The sequence below is a fragment of the Arvicanthis niloticus genome, chromosome 20, assembly GCF_011762505.2.
Source record: "Arvicanthis niloticus isolate mArvNil1 chromosome 20, mArvNil1.pat.X, whole genome shotgun sequence".
Lineage (NCBI taxonomy): Eukaryota > Metazoa > Chordata > Mammalia > Rodentia > Muridae > Arvicanthis > Arvicanthis niloticus.
The window spans coordinates 5,096,775-5,116,100 of NC_047677.1; the positions used below are offsets into that span (position 1 = coordinate 5,096,775).

Consider the following 19,326-nt stretch of genomic DNA (forward strand, 5'->3'; position numbering starts at 1 on the left):
ACCTCAGCTTTGATGCTTCAGATTCAGAAAGCCCTGGTGAATTATTAGAGAGCTGAATTCAGGGAACTGTAGAGGTGCAGGCTAAGCCTATGGACCAGAGTATGGTACTGAGGGAACCCCGGAGCAGCTGGAAGCTTCTCTTCTCCCTTCTGCTCCAACTCCTATTGAACTCCTGGGGAGAGTGGGGCACAGGTTTAAAGGTGTGTAGAAACAGTGCCAGAGTCTTTGTGTCTTTGAAATGACTTAGAAATTGTACTCTCTGGTGCCGAGTATTCAGATCCTCCTAGAGCTTCATGGAAATTTGATTGTCTTATTGTTTTCCCCCAAAGAACCTTACATCTAGCCAGGCGTGATGGTGCACATCTTTGATCCCAGGGATGGGGAGGCAGAAGCAGGTGACTCTGTGAGTTGGAGGCCAGCCTGGTCTATGTAGTAAGTAAGTTCCAGGACAGCCATAGCTGTTACACAGAGAAACCAGGCTCAAAACAAAACAAAAACAAAACCTTGCATCTAAAATTTAAATGTATTGAATTGTCATTTGTTTTAAAAACAAGCAAGGCCTAGAACATAGCTCAGTCGGAGAATGCTTTCCTTAGCAAGCACAAGACACTGGTTTGATTGTCAAGACCCCAAAAGGGAGAGAAAAAACCCAAGATAATAAATGAGAGAACAGGCTACTCAATTTTGTCTAAATGACATTTTCTATAGATAAAGAAAGTTTAAGTGAAATAAAAAACTGTCCCAGTAGCTTGGGGTCCAGAAATATTTATTGTATAAAAAGTGATTAGGGTTTTTGCATGTTTGTTATTTGTCGGTTTGTTTTTGAAACAGGACCTCAGTAGTCCATGATGCCCTTGAATTCTTGCTTTGCCTGTCCCTACTTCCCAAGTGCTGGGATTACAGATGTGGGATACTACACCTGGCCAGAGATTATTTTTGGTTGCTTGGGTTTATTTTAAATCCCACTATACTGGAACAAAAACAAATCATTTGTTTATGAGGGAATTGTTAGTTGTGCACATGGGCATTAGATAGACCAGTACTTAGTAACTAAAGAGATGTACTCTGCCATGCAAGACTTGCTATTTTGAATTTTTAACCTCTCCAATGATTCTGTAGTTGTTTAATTTTGTTTGTTTATGTTTTGTTTTGTTTCATTGTGTTTAATTTACCACTCAGGCTATTTTCAGAAGCTTTGAGGATATCTGGAAGTAGTAGTGTTCTTCTTAACACAAATCAAAGTCTGCTTGGAAATTATAGAAGTCCAACAGTAAAATGTTTCAGTCCTCTATTTTATTTATAAATAACAGAGTGTATAAAATGTAATTTTTTGGCTACGTGTGACCTGGTGATGCTGTTGTTCAGGTCTGCAGTCTCTAGTCAAGTCATTGACTCTCTTGTCAGATGGGTCTTATAAAGTAGCCTGAGATAGATGATAATGTGGGAAATTTCTCTGTATAGTTTAATATAGGACTGCATTGTTTAAGAGCTCTGGACAATTGACCTATACACACTCCCTATCCCAACATCCCGACACACACACACACAAGAGAGGGGGGGGGACAGAAAGAGAGAAAGAGAGAGAGAGAGAGAGAGAGAAGAAGGAGAAGGAGAAGAAGAAGAGGAGGAGGAGGAGGAGGAGGAAGAAGAAAGGAGGGAGAGACATACACACACACACAGAGAGAGAGAGAGAGAGAGAGAGAGAATATACTTGGTGAGAGTCCAACAATAACTGATTGGCACTTCCATGTGATCTGCTTCTCCTTTCTATTCAGCCTTTGTATTACTTTTAATGATAATCTAAAAACTCACTGAGAAGAAAACTGGATTTCTGCTACCATATTAATGCTCACAGACCTGGCTATTATAAGTTAGAGTCAAAAGTAGATTTCATAAAGGTCATTTAAGAAATATAGAACCAGCCTGGGTGTAGTGACATACACCTTTAATCTCAGCACTTAGGAAGCTAGGATTGTAGTTACCTGCCTGTTAATCCTTGCACTTGGAAGGCCAATGTAGGAAGATCTCTGAGTTTACATCATATATATATCTCCATATCCCTCCCCCCAATCTCTTAGTCTTTGCACTCAGCCTTTTAGAAGCACTGTTGGTCTAGTGAGCTGCCCAGATAGCTGTGGAAAACCATTGCCTAATGTTGTCTTGAAGTGGATGTGGGAACAGTTCCTAGTAGAAAGTTGGATAAAATCCTTGTATATTTCTAAGTTTCATCTGGTTCATAATAGTCTCTTGTTCTCTCCTTTAATGCTTTCCTGTTTGTACTAATAGATTGCTTTTTGTCAATACTGTGTATTCATTAATATCTCGTTTTTATTAAATGTGTTGCTGATGTAAAGGTATGTTATGGGGAGAATTGGCTTAGAATAGTTCGGCAGGTGAAAGCGTCTCAGCTAAGCTAGGTGCCGCGGTGTACGTGGAGGCAAAGGCAGTAGATCTCGGTGAGTTCGAGACCAGCCCCGTTTACATAGCGCATTCCAGGCAAGCCAGGGCTACATAATGAGACCCTGTCTAAACCAAAACGAAATAATAATAAAAGGAATGTTTCAACTAAATTAAAGCATACGTTTGAGCAGGGGAGATCTTTCCTGTACAACAAAAAGGAGATTCCAAAACTGTAGATATTACTTTAGATTCACTTTACTTTGTTTCATTAACTTGCTCATTGTTCTGCAATGAAAACAAATAAAGCTTTACATCTAGGAAGGGTTTGGCTCCAGGTTTTATCAGCTGCTCTTACAGCCCTAGGAAGTAGCTCCACAGCCATGTCACTTCTAACCACAAAGGAGCACTCTAGTGACATCTTGTGGCTGTCTCAGCACATAGCCCTTTCACCTCTGTTTTTCTCTCACATAGTGTCTTACTAGTGTGTGCAAATCCTTACATTACACTGTATATAAATACCACTGAATGAGTTGGCCTACAAGAAAATGTGATTTTCTCTTCCCTGATGAGCCTTGAACAATTTGTTTTTATTGGTTGTTACTGTAGAGTTTTAAAACTGCATTCCTCACAAACGGAGACAAGAGGGTGTCATTCACGTGTGTCTTTTGTTCTCCCTCCCTTGGTATCTTTCTTGTTCCTTATATATGTTATGTACCTCACAACACAGCATTGTGTTGATGGTAACCACTCCTAATAGCACCTGCCCTGACTTTGTAAAGTTGTGTCGTCTGGCTTCTTAGTTCCTTCAAAGCACACATCACATCATTCACACATGACTTAAAGTGGATAAATCCTCCCAAACATAACCTATGGGGAACTTAATGGCTCTCGGGGCATTCACATTATCATGCTTGCAAGGCTTATGGTAAATCTGTGTGTGCTTAAGTGGACTAATTGAAGGATATAGGTATTTATTACAACAGATGTTGTCTGAGTTGTATCAGTGAGACAAAGGTTTTCTTGTTTCTAGACTAGAAGATATGGAAGAGAAGTATCTAATGAGAGAATCAAGGCCCGAGGATATACAGATGATTGCAGAATTAAAATCCCTGCTTACAGAACGAGACCAGGTTATAAAGAAACTCATTGTAAGATATTCTGTTTTTAGTACAACCATATTAGTAATCAGTAGACAATGGGGGAAGTGTTTTTGCATAATGCTAAATGAAAATGGAAAGTAAAATCTGTGTATTGTGGTCACGTTTATTAAACCATAATTTCAAATTTAAATTTGACATTAGAATAAGGGAATTTTTACCCTTTTCTTCAGTGTTTTTACTGGAATAAATAGTTTTAACACATATTAAAATTTTAATAATATGTCTTTATCACTTAATAGTTAATATCCTTTTGGTATATACAGGGATGTGTATTGTACATGCCTATTAGAACAAAGAAAAATCTGTTAGCGTGGCTGTGCATCAGACTGCACTGTCAACTTACAGATTAGCTCCCCCTTTGTTGTTGTTGGTGGTGGGGGGGGTTGTTGTTGTTGTTTTTGAGATAGTTATGCTATGGAGCCCTTAAAACCCACAACAACCCTCCTGCCTCAGTCTCTGAAGGACTGGGATTACAGGCAGGCATCACCATGCTTGTCTCAAATGAATTGTTAATTTCCTAAAGTATGTCCCACCAAACACTGATCCAGAGAGATACTGAGCCATTCAAGTACTCAAGAGGCTGAGGTGGGAGGAGCTTAACTTTGAGGCCACCCTGAGCATCATATGAAATTCAAGAGTATCTTGGGATACATAGCAAGAACCTGTCTCAAGAGCCAAAAGCAAACAAACAGAAGGAAAGGTTTTGTGGTCCAGCCTAAGAGGAGATGTGCTTTATCCAGGGAGTCAGTGATGCTCAGCATCAGGGCACTGAGAAAGCCACTGGCAATTTATTTATATATATATATATATATATATATATATATATATATATATATATATATATCGGTAAATATTCTGTCTTCATTAGAACCATTACTACTTGAGAATAAAAAATTATACAGATGTTTGAAATTTTATAAAATGTTTCAGGATTTTCTAAAATGCTGTATCCTGGTCAGTAATTAAAATGCTGCTGTTCATTGTCACTAATCTTTCATAGTGTCACTAAAGTTTTCATAGTGAAAGTAAAAATAACGCTAATCTTCCATACATTCCTTGATTACTTTAATTACAGTCTTTGGATATTAGCACATAACAGCACAAGACCAATATTCTGACATCCTTTAAAACTTACCTTTATGATTTAGAAAATTCCAGCTGTTTTCAAGACTGGGAAGTTCCTTTTGAAACCTCCAGGGTGGATTAGGGTTCTTAGAGGGAACCCAGGAATAGGCTATGCCACTTCCTGTCGCTTGCAGTCTGCTAAGCACCCACCTTCCCAAGGCTGGTACACATGAACATAGCTCTACCCAACACAACAGCAACAGACTCATGGAAGACTGCTGTTTCATTTATAAGTGAGCAAGCATATCAAGTATATTCACCTGTGGCCTACAAGTAGCTGTTTATTCTTCTGTTTATTACTTGGAATGTTACAGATACAATTGCATTTCTCTTCATCAGAGGGCAGATCTGATGTTGTAACCAGAGTCAGTTCCACACTCTTTCTATAACATGGTGGTTCCTGACCCCCAAGAGGCATGTGGCCAAAACCTGTAATGTAAGCGAGAGTCAGTGGTTAATGAAGAGAGTTAGGAGGGTCTACTCTACTAGGTTACACCAGAATCAAGGCCAGTCTGAACACAGCCACCATTCTCTCCCATACTGCTCCATCTGCTGTGGCCTTCCCAGTCTCTTTGCTAAATTAATTAACGCATCTTACTAATTTCTCAAAAATGAAAGGTTTTATCTCTGTAAGAGCCATTCACTTTTCCATTACCTTTAGTATAATATATCACTGTCTCAAAGAAAAGACCAGAAGAGACAGAACAGATCGAATCCATTTTCAGGTACTGAAGAATACATAGTAGTGTCATATTTATATGTGCAAACCAGTGAAACATGCAGCTTACAAAAACTCTTAGGGTCAGAGTCTGGCTCTGGCAGTGCTAACACAGTGGGCTTGGTTACCCACTCTCAACAGGCCAATTAAACAGACAAGTGATATTGAAAAGTAGAAAAGGGAAATGTAGCATATGAGGTCATAGTGAGAAGAGGTAGGAATGAGTCCCCAGACCCTCTTCCCTGAACCCCAGTGCCCATCTTTGGGGTCCTGACATGAGGCTGAGGTTTAAATGCCAGACAAGAGGTATGCACAACTTAAGTCCTGGCCAAGATATGGTCTTACCTATCACCATTGTCTTAGCTCTGTTTCTCCTTCAAGGCGCTCTGACAGCCTGTCAGGACTGTTTGAAATCCGTTTGGAGACAACTTCTCCCTCTGTCTGGCATCTCTGCCTTTTCCTTCTCTGAGCCATGAGAGTTGTGGTGGAAATTCCAATTTGTTGGGGACTGTTGTTAGTTACAATATTCTGGTAGCCAATAAAAGAGGCATGTGTCTCTTCAGTATTGTCTTCATTCTTGTCAGTGCAGTTGTGTATACATAACACCTCGAGTACAAGTTAGCCCCACTCAGATGCCACAGTAGGTACCACAAAGAGAAAGGACATCAGTAGATCCTGCAGACAGAAATGAAAGGGCGTTAAAGGGTATGGTCAAGTCCCTAGACCCAGGGTTTAAAAGGTGCTAAAAAGTGACCTGCTTGCTACATTTGAGACACTGGCAATCAAGCCTAGAGATGTTTAAACAAAATATATAAACCTTTATACTTCACTAAATTTTTAATGAAATGGCACTCACACATTTTAAGTTTGCAAATCTGTAATAGAAAATGTTGAAAGGATGTTTATAATTCTTTTGCATAGGAGGATAATAAATTTTACCAGCTGGAATTAGTCAATCGAGAAACTAACTTCAACAAAATATTTAACACAAGTCCTACTGTTGGTGTCATTAACCCATTGGCTAAGGTATGTGCCATAGACACTGTGGAGTAGGGTTGGACGTAAAACCCGGAGGGAAACGGGCTCATGTGGAGGAGGCAACAAAAGGTTCAGGCTGCCCACGGTGTCTTCTGAGGTATAATAACCTGCTGCTCAAGTTTATGACGTCTTGATTTGTTCAAGTCAGAATGAGCCACTCATTCATTAGTAATTTAGATCCTTAAAATATTGTATTCATATTGAAGCACTTTGGCTCTGCCTTTATGTTTTTCATACTCCTAAAGAAAAGTAAAGCTCTGATGCAAATTAATTTATCGTCACCTCCTTACTGAGCGCTGTCCTCTGTGCAGTTCAGAGAGACTCCAGCCCCAGATGCTAGGCAGCTCTTCCTAGCTGCAGGCCTCCCAGCATAACTGAAGGTGACCCTGTAAGTGTCACTTTCCGCATTTGTGAAAGTTCTTGACAATTTAAGAATGGCCTTTTCTGATTCTTTTATTATTCTCTTAGAACAACTATGGAAAAGCCTTGAATTAGATCTGACTAACTTTTATACATCACTGTCCCCTGTCCACACAGCCCTAGTGTTTAGGTATAGTGTGTACTCAATAAATGTGTTAAATTGTAAAACCTTATCATACTTCTTCAAGTCAAAATAAACTATTATTCTGTAATTAAATCAAGTAATGACTAAATAAGTGTATATGCGGATTTCACATGGATTATGAATCTCTTAGGAGAAAATAATAATATAATAAAGCTTATGTTAAAGCTGTTTTTAATCCATATTTTATTGCTTCACATTGCGCTGATTTCTGCTAGGCCCTTACCCAGAAATTTCATTTTCAAAGTTTATTACAATTTCTCTGTTTAGAATTCCAATTTGCTCTTTCTTCATCAGTATTCTACACTTTGAACTTAACGATTTGCAAACTAAATTGCTATAGCTCTGTCTTTAGAGTTCCATAAGGAAAGCTCTTCATTAATTGAATGGGTGGACAGAATTAATTTAATGCCGGGTTTTCGTTTTTGTTTGATTTTTGAAACATTCTCATGTGGCCTAGGCTGTCCTTAAACTCACCCTATAGCTAAGACTGGCCTTGAACTACTGATATTCCTCCCTCTACCTCCTAATAGCTTAGAGTATAGCTGGTATCTACCCTGGCTTTAATTTTATTTTTAAACTGACAATTAAGAATAGCATAGGTTTTAACTCAAAAAAAAATTAACACTTGTATACTAAACATACATACTAGTTGTATTAATTGTATACTAAATATACATACATGTCTAGTAGACAAAGCATACTAGAATGTTATGCATTTATCAGAAATACTTTTTTAGCTTTAAAACAACTACTTTAGAATTTTATCAGAAGTATGTTTTTTTTGTTTGTTTGATTGATTGTTCGTTTGTTTTATCTTGGTTTTGGGTTTTAGAGATGGTCACACTATGCAGCCCTAGCTGCTCTCACTAAGTAGACCAGATTAGCCTTGGACTCAAAGGTATTAAAGGTGTGGGCCACTGCACCTGGCTATCAACTCTTTGATTTCTTAAACAAAACAAACAAACAAAAACCCTGAGCCCTGTTTAAAACCCTAGGCCATCTCCAGAGTAGAGTAAGAAAAGGCCAAAGATGCAGTGTTGAGAGCACCTGCCAGCTGCTGTTGATTCCTGATAGCTTCCCAGTGCTCACACTGTTCTCTGATGCTAGATACACACTGTATCATAGGCTGTCTGGCCCAGTGCTCACACTCTGTTCTCTGATGCTGGATACACACTGTATCATAGGCTGTCTGGCCCAGTGCTCACACTCTGTTCTCTGATGCTGGATACACACTGTATCGTAGACTGTCTGGCCCAGTGCTCACACTCTGTTCTCTGATGCTGGATACACACTGTATCATAGGCTGTCTGGTCCAGTGCTCACACTCTGTTCTCTGATGCTGGATACACACTGTATCATAGGCTGTCTGGCCCAGTGCTCACACTCTGTTCTCTGATGCTAGATACACACTGTATCGTAGACTGTCTGGCCCAGTGCTCACACTCTGTTCTCTGATGCTGGATACACACTGTATCATAGGCTGTCTGGCCCAGTGCTCACACTCTGTTCTCTGATGCTGGATACACACTGTATCATAGGCTGTCTGGCCCAGTGCTCACACTCTGTTCTCTGATGCTGGATACACACTGTATCATAGGCTGTCTGGTCCAGTGCTCACACTCTGTTCTCTGATGCTAGATACACACTGTATCGTAGACTGTCTGGCCCAGTGCTCACACTCTGTTCTCTGATGCTGGATACACACTGTATCATAGGCTGTCTGGCCCAGTGCTCACACTCTGTTCTCTGATGCTGGATACACACTGTATCATAGGCTGTCTGGCCCAGTGCTCACACTCTGTTCTCTGATGCTGGATACACACTGTATCGTAGACTGTCTGGCCCAGTGCTCACACTCTGTTCTCTGATGCTGGATACACACTGTATCATAGGCTGTCTGGCCCAGTGCTCACACTCTGTTCTCTGATGCTGGATACACACTGTATCATAGGCTGTCTGGCCCAGTGCTCACACTCTGTTCTCTGATGCTGGATACACACTGTATCATAGGCTGTCTGGTCCAGTGCTCACACTCTGTTCTCTGATGCTGGATACACACTGTATCATAGGCTGTCTGGCCCAGTGCTCACACTCTGTTCTCTGATGCTGGATACACACTGTATCATAGGCTGTCTGGTCCAGTGCTCACACTCTGTTCTCTGATGCTAGATACACACTGTATCGTAGACTGTCTGGCCCAGTGCTCACACTCTGTTCTCTGATGCTGGATACACACTGTATCATAGGCTGTCTGGCCCAGTGCTCACACTCTGTTCTCTGATGCTGGATACACACTGTATCATAGGCTGTCTGGTCCAGTGCTCACACTCTGTTCTCTGATGCTGGATACACACTGTATCGTAGACTGTCTGGCCCAGTGCTCACACTGTGTTCTCTGATGCTAGATACACACTGTATCATAGGCTGTCTGGCCCAGTGCTCACACTCTGTTCTCTGATGCTGGATACACACTGTATCATAGGCTGTCTGGTCCAGTGCTCACACTCTGTTCTCTGATGCTAGATACACACTGTATAGTAGACTGTCTGGCCCAGTGCTCACACTCTGTTCTCTGATGCTGGATACACACTGTATCATAGGCTGTCTGGCCCAGTGCTCACACTCTGTTCTCTGATGCTGGATACACACTGTATCATAGGCTGTCTGGTCCAGTGCTCACACTCTGTTCTCTGATGCTGGATACACACTGTATCGTAGACTGTCTGGCCCAGTGCTCACACTCTGTTCTCTGATGCTGGATACACACTGTATCATAGGCTGTCTGGTCCAGTGCTCACACTCTGTTCTCTGATGCTAGATACACACTGTATCGTAGACTGTCTGGCAGGAAGAAACGTCCACAGGGACTTTTTTTTTTTAATCAAAGTAAAAGTTCTATCATGTATATTATTTCCATTTTTAAAAACTAAAATAATTTTGCAAGGAAAAAAATCATGATGCATCCACCTGGAAAACCTGAGAATATCCTAAGTCTTTTACAACACACTAATTTTGATTTTCCATAAGGGTAGATGCTCATCAATCCTTGAATTAGGAATATAATTCTTTGAGACTAAAGGTGACGTTTTTGCAAGTGGACAGATTTCAAGGCTGCATGTGCCTTCCTCATTTTTTGCTCATTTTAAATACTGACTGGATGCAAAAAAAATCAGCTACTCTTGTCTTTAGCCTTTATATTATGAGCTAGTCCGTGATATTGCCAATTAAATGTAGGTTTAATGCTGCATACTTAGTTTTCTCTCTTTAGAAAGATGTCACAGAGAACATAAAATGAGATTATTTAAGTTAGCTTTAAATCTTCAGTAGAAATGTGAGGTTTTGTTCAAACTACAATGCCAAGCAGTTTTGTATTCCTTTTTTTTTTCCAGGCAAGAACAGCCTCTCTTTGACAGATGGACAAAGTTCATGGACCTCTCTTTTAATATTATACTTAACCTCACACCTCTAAGTTTAGCCTAAACCCACTTACCCTTGTGGTATTTGAAGAACTTCCTACCTCTCTTGTTCCCTGCACTCTGCACTCCAACCTAGTCTTCCCCTAGTCCACTCTGTGGTTCAGGATTAGAGATGAACCATTCCTAAACGTCCCTTCCCCTGTGCTCTCTGTCCTGGTGGCATGTCTGTCCTTGAGGATTCCATGTAGATGAGCACTTTCGAGGATCCCCAGACCACACTTTGGGTAACACTGGTTAATTGTAACATCACAATTTGACCCAACTGTTTCCAAAATATTTCCAAGCCAAATTTACATGTCCTCTTCTTCCTGTTTCCTTTGTTGGCGCTTGTGCAGGGAATGAGTATTCTCACGTGTGTTATTTTTAACGCAGCAAAAGAAGAAGAATGATAAGTCCCCAGCAAACAGGTTTGTGAGTGTTCCTAATCTAAGTGCTCTGGAATCCAGTGGGATGGGCAGTGGACATCCTACCCGCCTGGAGCCCATCCCCAATTCTCCAGCACATGATGTTGAGTTCAACAGCAACAAGCCTCTTCCACAGCCATTGCCACCCAAAGAGCCCAAGACATTTTTGAGGTGAGCCACGTCTCACCAGTAGCTTTTTCCCCCCTGCTTCTTTTCTTCTCATTTTTAACTTAAGAAATTTCCCTTTTACATTACAGAAATCCACTACTCAAAAAAACGAAAAAAAAAAAAATTTAACATGTCTTACAGCCTATCTAGAAAATTCTGTTTGACATTGTTCAAGGATTTTTTTTTTAAATTTATCAGTACTGAATTTTCTAAATGCTAACAGAGGTGTTCACATAATTCATATGCTGAGAGTTTTGATATTTATAGTTTGCCAAGGTTTTATTAGTGCAAACTTTAATTTTCAGAACTTTAAACTCATTTTTATTTATTAAAATTTTCATTTCTAATGCTTTACATATATATTTCCTCTTATCAGGCTTATTAACATATATGCATATTGCCAAATTAAAGGAAAATTAAGCTCTGAGAACTTAATGCTGTAGTTAAATGCAAATAAATTTAGAAACAAATTAGTTTTAAACTAATTCTAGTTTGAAGTTGCCTCTGAGTTGATTAAATATATTAAGTAAATTTTAAAGAAAATGAAATTATTAAATCATCACATGATTAAAATTAAAAAGTACTGTTTTATGCCCAGTTTACTAGAACTGATTTTTGTTGTTGTTGTTGATTCAAGTTGATTTTTCTCTTATTTTTACTAAATCCTAATAACCTCACTAGTAAGTTTTACAAGTGGGGTTTTCTGCTTTTAAGCTAAGTTATTTCTAATGTAGTTAATGACTAATTATTCTAAAGAGTAAAAAAAGACAATGAAAAATAGTGTTTGCTGTCTCTGACTGTGTCTCCTGCTAAATACTCTGTGTTGCTTGTTTCCCGTGCATGGGTGCGTTCAGGTATCAGTAAGATGCATGTGCATGAGCTCAAGGAACTTGACCGCTGGACTTTCCATAACACATTGTTGCGTGCCTTGTAATTCCCCCAAAGACGGTAGGGATGCTTTTGTTGTCTTAAGTAGCCCAAAGAACCTTACGTAGTTAGATTTAAGATGTTAGAGCTTGCAAACTAGGAAGAAAACTAGGTTTTAATTCACTCTTTAAAGTATCTGATAGAATGATGGAAGCTTAATGTAAACATGCAAATAGTAAAAAGAATTATACTCTGATTGACTTTAGCTCTAGTGAAGGATACATACATGAGAATCAACCCCTTGTGTCAGGGGAAAGTTGTCAAAAGAGGGGACACTGTTTTGTTTGCTCTCCTCTCCCACAAAACTCAAGTTTTCAAACCTCAAAGACGAGACTGCTGGTTTTGCCAGTAGTTTGCATTTTGGATCCTAGAGTAACTGTGACGTGGCTCCTCTGTCACAGGGTCCATGTGAGCTGCCACTGGAACTCCTGTTCTCAGAGGAAGCACTCTAGTTCAGAGTAGCCAGTTCTTACATACAGTTCTGACGTGGGGTGCCAATTGTGGAAATCAAGGCTTGTATTTAATTGCTTTCTCATTACTTTGCACACCATTTAATCCTGGGTTACATCTCTCTTTTTATGAATTCAGTCCTCCTCAGAGTGAAGCGTCCCCGGTGGCTTCTCCAGATCCCCAGCGCCAGGAGTGGTTTGCCCGGTACTTCACATTCTGAATTGCGCTGGGACAGCTCTGTGTGGACTGTTCAAGAGGGAGCCTGCATAGGAATCACTATGTGGACAGGCCTTTCTATGGGAAACACTGTGAATGAGAAAGTGCTTGTCTCTCCAATTTGAAAATGCACTGTATTTCCTGTGATATTTATTGGAATCACTCTCTGAGTTACCATATTATGTGTGTAATTATAACAATATTTTTATTTGAGATGGAAGTCTTAATCTTTGTAATTACTGCATAATAAATTTTGTTAGAACAAATGTTTTTCGTTTTTGTTTTCTATCAAGTGTGCTTTAAACACTTTTTAATACCAGGTATAAGACTTGTTTTACTGCACTAATTAAAAATAAATTGTTATTTCAATAGTCTTAATATCAATATAGGGGAATTTACTAATATCTTCCATTGTTGTGTATAATTTTAACTAAATTGTTAACATTTATAAATCCAGAATAAAAGAATTTATGTAAATTGTGTACTTCCAAATATATTAATTCTTGTTGGTTTATAGCTTTTTTCCTTTTTGATTCTGATAGATGAGATATAAACTTTTAATAAAGTTAATATCTATAATATTATTTAGGGCCAAAGTTGGTATGTAAAAAAGGTCTACTATAATTTGTCTTAAAAGGAAGGTTATGCCAGGTGTAGTGGTTCATACCTTTAATCTCAACACTTCAGATCACTGTGAACTGGAGGCCAACATGGTCTATTAGGGCCAGCCAGGGCTATATAATGAGACCCCGTCTTAAAGCAAAACAAAACAAAAAACAAAACAAAACAAAATGTCTGCTTGCCAGTTTTCATAGTAGCATGGTTTGTGTTGACATATAAACACTAACCCAAAGATGTCATATTTGGGTTTTTTAAATGTACTTTTTATGTGTGTATATATGTTCATGTAGTTCTGTATACATGGATATGCACATGCATGTGGAGGCCTAAAGTTGATGTCAGGAATCCTCATGGACCCCCTTTTACAGAATTTATTAGTCAAACCTAGAGTTCACTGCGGTGATGAGTCTTATCAGCTGATCTCTTTCCTCCACCTTCCAGGACTAAAACTGCATGTGGACAACCATGCCCACCTAGCAATTATGTGAATTCCTAGAGACCCCAACTCTTCCAGACCTTACGTTGGTACAGCAAGTGCTTTAACCCAAGCCATCTCTCCTGCCACCTATTTAACTTAAGTTTTAGTCCACCTTAGCAAAATACTTTGTGGTAACTCTAAGATAGGTAGGTTTCTCCAAAAAAAAAAGTTAGTTATGTTAAATCTCTTTTGCCTGCTAATAAGTAGTTTCTGTGAACTTTGTCAACAAATGGGGGGATGTGCCCCTTGTGATAGCTGCAGTAGCTCTGCATGAGCTTCATCCACAACGATCAGTGCAGCAATCGAAATGGGCTTGTCTTGGGACTGGGAGACATAAACAAAATGTCTGTTCATCCCAAAAGGGAAGGAACCAATAAACCAAAGGTTCCACCAAGTCTAGCTTCCCAAATGAGTTTAGAATTGTTCACATGAGATGATTGGCACAGAGGTAGCTTGCACCATAGAAAGTCCCATCATGCAACAGCCATGTCAAGAGTACTTGGTGGACCTGAGTTCAAACCCACGACTTTTTACAAGTTCTCTGACCTTTCCTAAATTTGAGCTCCAGGACCCACAACAATAAATAAATAGATGTCATTCTCAACGTTTTAAAAAGTAATACCCCCAAGTCATATTTTAAAATCTCTTATCTGTTTTCATGCAGATGGATAAGAGAGTGGTGATTGGAACAAGAAGCAAAGGTCTTCTGTGGGTCTTAAGACCACCTCCTCTCTCCAAGATGGAGTGTTGACAAGTCATTTGTCGTTAGACCTAGCTATTAGTTGTACTGCCCACCTCACTTTGTAATTATCACTATAGGTCATGGTCTTCTGCAGGCTAGTAGCTCTGCTTCTAGAGAGCGCTGTGTGTGTGTGTGTGTATACACACGGGTGTGGGTTTAAAGGCTATACTACAATACAAGGGTCAAGAGTGCCCTATTAGCCATGTATGGTGGTTCACACCTGTAACCCTAGCACTTGGGAAGCAGAGGGACCACAGATTGGAGGCTATTGTGAGCCACCTAACAAGACCATGTCTCAAAAAAAAAAAAAAAAATACTTCTAGTCATTGTAGACTCAAAAACACAACACTTACCTCAAAGGAGAGAACAGTTTATCATGGAATGACCCAGCCTAAAAATCAGACAATGGGGTCTGCAAGGGAAAGAGTGGGGATGGAGGGGCCAGAGACACTAAGAAGAATGGAGATAAGACAGGGTGTCTGATCAAGTCTCCTTTATTGAAAGGCAACTATGGGTATATAAGTACAAACAAGGGATTGCAGCTGGAGACACTACTGTGAGTGCCCTGCAGCTGGGGCCACTAAACTTCAAGTCCAGGACATGTCTAAGAAAAACAAGATGTTTTTTAGCTGTTGTAGGGTGCTTGCAAAAATATCATGCTAGAAAAACAAGTCTCTTGTCAGGGTAGAAAAGTATCATTCTACAAATATATGGCCCGATATGGCTGCAAAGATGATAGCTGCTTTCAGCTAGGAGTTGGCTCCCAACAGGTCTCCCTTTTTAATTTTTTGAAAGGTAAGTCTGGGAAAACTTACAGAAACAGTGTCTGTCTTAGGTTGGAACAGATCCCAACCTCCCTTTCTCATCTCTGGATACTCAACAGCCACTTGGTTAAGCTCCTGTCTTAGGTTGGTGAGGCCTCCCAGTTAGGGGAAAGGGTCTTGAGGTATTATTCTTTTACCTGTCATTGACTATCTGGCTGCCTCTTCCTCTAGGTCATCCCAGTCTGACTCCAACAAATCGTCATCATCCTTTGGTCATATTTTGGATTTTAACTTTGGATATGTGCATTTTATCTTTTTCTTTTAAACAGTTGAGTCATTTCTCTCTTTGAGCTGAGCGCTGCTATTTGGTTTTGTTTCCTTCCCCACCCCTGGCTCTAAAGTCTGATCCAAATTTTGAGACCTATTGGATGACCTTTGAGAGGTGGCTCTCTTTCCATCATCACTATCTGGAGAGATTAAATCTATTTCTTTCTTAGAGGGATCAACCCTTTCTTTTGTCTTTTCCTTTCCTTTCACTGTCTTTAAAACTTTTTTTCACCCTCTTCAATGACCGATCGTCACTATCGATGGACACTTTATTGAGATCATTTCATTTATCAAGTTCCAATATGAAAAGGCAGTAACTGGGACCTTTTCAGGCCCAAATGTCCTATAAAAATCTGTAAGTGCATCTCCAACTCTATGCCATCTTTTTTCATCAATGGTTACTTCTTGAGGAAACCAGGAACATAACTCTTTAATAAAATAAAAAAAATGACAACAGATGCTCAATTTTCACCGTTACTCCTCGCACCTTTAAAGCCTTTCTCATGTGCTCGACATGTATATAGTTCATGCTGACTTATTTCTTGCCCCATTTTCATTACTATGATTTACCAGTCTCAATGCAGCAGGTTCCTGCAGCAATCACCTTTGTTCCACTTTTGGATTTTTGGTCGACCCTTTTTCCAGTAATGTCCTTCACAGGGTCTCTCGTTCTTGCTGCCTCTCATTGGGCGGCAGGTGACCTGGCCCACAGGTCAGACAATGGGGTCTGCAAGGGAGAGAGTAGGGACGGAGGGGCAAGAGACACAAATAATGGAGACAAGACAGGGTGTCTGATCAAGTCTCATTTATTGAAAGGCAACTATGGGTATATAAGTACAAACAGGGGATTGCAGCTGAAGACACTTAACCTTGCAGCTAAGTGCACTAAACAGCAAGTCCAGGATGTCTGAGAAAAACAAGATTTTATCAGAGTGTGCTCAGCTGTTGTAGGCTACTTGCAAAAATAAAAATTGCTAGAAAAACAAGTCTCTTGTCAGGGTGGAAAAGTATCAACTTACAAATATATGGTCTGAGATGGCTGCAAAGATGATAGCTGCTTTCAGCTAGGAGTCGGCTCCCAACAATGGAACAAAATGAGTGGCCATTGGCCCTTCCATGGCCCAGTGTGCCAACAGTTTCGTGACCTTTTTATAGGAACATGAACCAATGTATTACACAGGTGTGCTGCTTAATTTCAAACGTCAGCTTGCCTTAACCTAAAATTACCTCAGAAAAAAAGGTTTTTTGTTTTTGTTTGTTTATTTATTTCGTTTTTGAAATATATCCCTGGCTGTCCTGGAACTCACTTTGTAGATCAAGCTGGCCTTGAACTCAGAGAGATCAAGCTGCTGGAATTAAACGCCTTCACCACCGTTCCCACCTGAGAAGGGAGTCTGAACTGAGCCTGTATCAGACTGACCTGTAGGAATGTCTGTGAGGGATTATATCCTAACCTGATATAAAAAAGAGGGCCCAGCCCTAGGAAGTACCCTCCTTAGGCAGGTAGTCTGGAATTATATAAGAAAGCTAGCTGCGTACTAGTCGGCTCGTGAGCCACCCAGCAAGCAGCATCTCCATGGCTCCTGCCACACTTCTTAGCTGTAAAGTCAATTCTTAGGTCAGAGTTAATTCTGGATGAAATAGCAGGTGTACTGTCAAGTTAGTGCTGTGACTTACCTCAGTGAAGGACTCAGACTTGTTAAGTCAGCTAAACCCTTCTCTCACAAAGTTGCTTTTGGTCCAGGTATTTTTCACAGTGGCAGAAACGAAACTAGAAGAGGGGGTTACAGCTAAGCTTGGAACTCTCTGCTAAAAGCCTCGGACACTATCGGATGACATCCCTAAAGTTGGGGAAGGAAGCTAGTGGTCTGAACTGTTCATACATTCCAAAAGGGACTGAAGACATGTCTTAGATGTTAAGAGCATGCACTGCCCTTCTGGAGGACCCAAGTTTGATTCCCAGTACCTACATCAGGGAACTTCCAAATGTTTGTTTCCCCAGCTCCAGCCCAACACCCTCTTTTGGCCTCTCTAGGAGTCTACACTCACATGCACACACCTACACGGAGAGACAAATTCATTCAAAAAAAAAGTTTCACCAGCTAGTCACAAGACTATTCAGCCAGACAGAAAGGTTGGCCAGAAATACCTTTTAAGAAGTTTAAAGATGGCTTAAGGCAAACTAGAGTTTGGACCTGTCATACTCCAATCTTCATGATCAAATTCTTTTTTTAAAAAAGATTTATTTATTTAATATTTGAGATTTAAATAAATCTTACATTGTCACTGTCTTCAGACACAACAGAAGAGGGCATCGGATCCCATTACAGATGGTTGTGAGCCACCATGTGGTTGCTGGGAATTGAACTCAGGACATCTGGAAAAGAATCCGGTGCTCTCAACCACTGACTCCAGTCCTACAATCAAATTTTGTTCAGTTAATCAGACTTTAGTAGGTTCAATGTAAAGTGTGGTTTCCTTCCATGTACTTTGGTTATTTGTTTTAAAAGAGTTCTATGAACTCTCGCTGGCCTAGGATGAACTGTGTAGACCTGGCTGGCCCTCAACTCCCCAAAATCCACCTGTGCCTGCCTCCTAGGATTGAGGTCTAGTACTGCCAAGCCTGACTGCAGGTACTTTTGATAGGGGTTCTTCAATTGCACTGGAGCCTTTCTTGGTTTTGTTTTCTTGGCTCTATGTTGAGGAGCATGCAGGAGGAACAACAAGCAGCTTTAGAACTCATGGAGTGCAGCCCAGAGTATTGCCCTGTTGTTGCCCTCACATCCCTCTGAATCTAAGAATTGTATGGAAATTCTAAGGGGGCTTTTAGCCCCTCACTGGGCAATATCATTGGCACACACAGTAATAGTGCTTGATCTTTTTCAGGCACTGCTGCTGGAGCAGATTAATGATTCAACCACCACCCTAGGAAAGAGCTTAGAAATGTAGATTGTCAGCAGTGACCACCACCCTTAGAAAGCTTTTGGAAAATTAAATTGGTAGTGAAGCTAGGTTAAGATGTTTTTGCTAGTGGCTCTGATGTAGAAAGTATTAAAGAACAATTTGAAGTTCAGAAAAACACACTTATTAGTTTAGCTAGGGACTTTTTGAGATCGGGGAACAAGAACAGTGGCAGCACAGGCTGACGTGACTTTCTTGCTAAAGCTGAGTGGGGGGTCAAGATAATGAATTTCTTAGACCCATTTTTGCCCTCAGCTTCCTGATGTGATTTAATAAATTGCCGATAGGTACATGTGCAGTCTGAGAATTTAAAGTAGAAATGACTTTACAAAACCATAACAACACTTACAAAGTTTAGCTCAAAATGAATTAGAGAACGCTACTTAATGGAAAAAAAAAAGTCTCACCTTTACCAGAAAGCATTCAAAAAAATATTGTGACCTGGAAGTAGGCAGATTCCTTAAATATATTCCCAACCCAAAACAAACAAAAACAAAAAACAAACAAAACAAAACCTACAACAAAACCATATATGTTCTAAAATACGTTAAGATGCTAACCAAAGTCGAGCACCAGATCGCCCACACCCCGCCCTAATATGTCACCAGGGTTCCCTGTCTCTCCGCCCTAGTCTCCACCCCAGGTTCGCCCATCATCTAACCTTGAATTATCCACTTCGCCCAAACCCCGCCCTATCTCCCCGAGTCCCGCCCCTCAGGCGTCTAGTCCCGCCCAATTCCCACCCCCAGCTCCCTGAGTCCCGCCCCTCTCCCTGCTCCCGCCTCC

At 40.3% G+C, this 19,326-nt stretch overlaps 1 protein-coding gene across 14 annotated transcripts in view; it reads left to right on the forward strand.

The window, feature by feature from the left end:
* The window catches only part of Fam184a (family with sequence similarity 184 member A), a 113,358-nt gene extending 100,234 nt beyond the window's left edge, over positions 1-13,124 (forward strand). For 3 of the 14 annotated variants that reach the window (XM_034524520.2, XM_034524524.2, XM_034524521.2), the window contains 4 exons: positions 3,431-3,548; positions 6,325-6,429; positions 10,855-11,057; positions 12,570-13,124. In XM_034524520.2, the coding sequence (XP_034380411.2) occupies positions 3,431-3,548; positions 6,325-6,429; positions 10,855-11,057; positions 12,570-12,651 (508 nt within the window). In that variant the 3' untranslated portion in view covers positions 12,652-13,124. Of the gene's footprint in view, positions 1-3,430; positions 3,549-6,324; positions 6,430-10,395; positions 11,058-11,908; positions 12,040-12,569 lie in introns of those variants that run through there. The other 11 variants (XM_034524525.2, XM_034524522.2, XR_013105450.1 and 8 more) reach the window with 10 other exon arrangements.
* Positions 13,125-19,326: the final 6,202 nt, after the last annotated feature.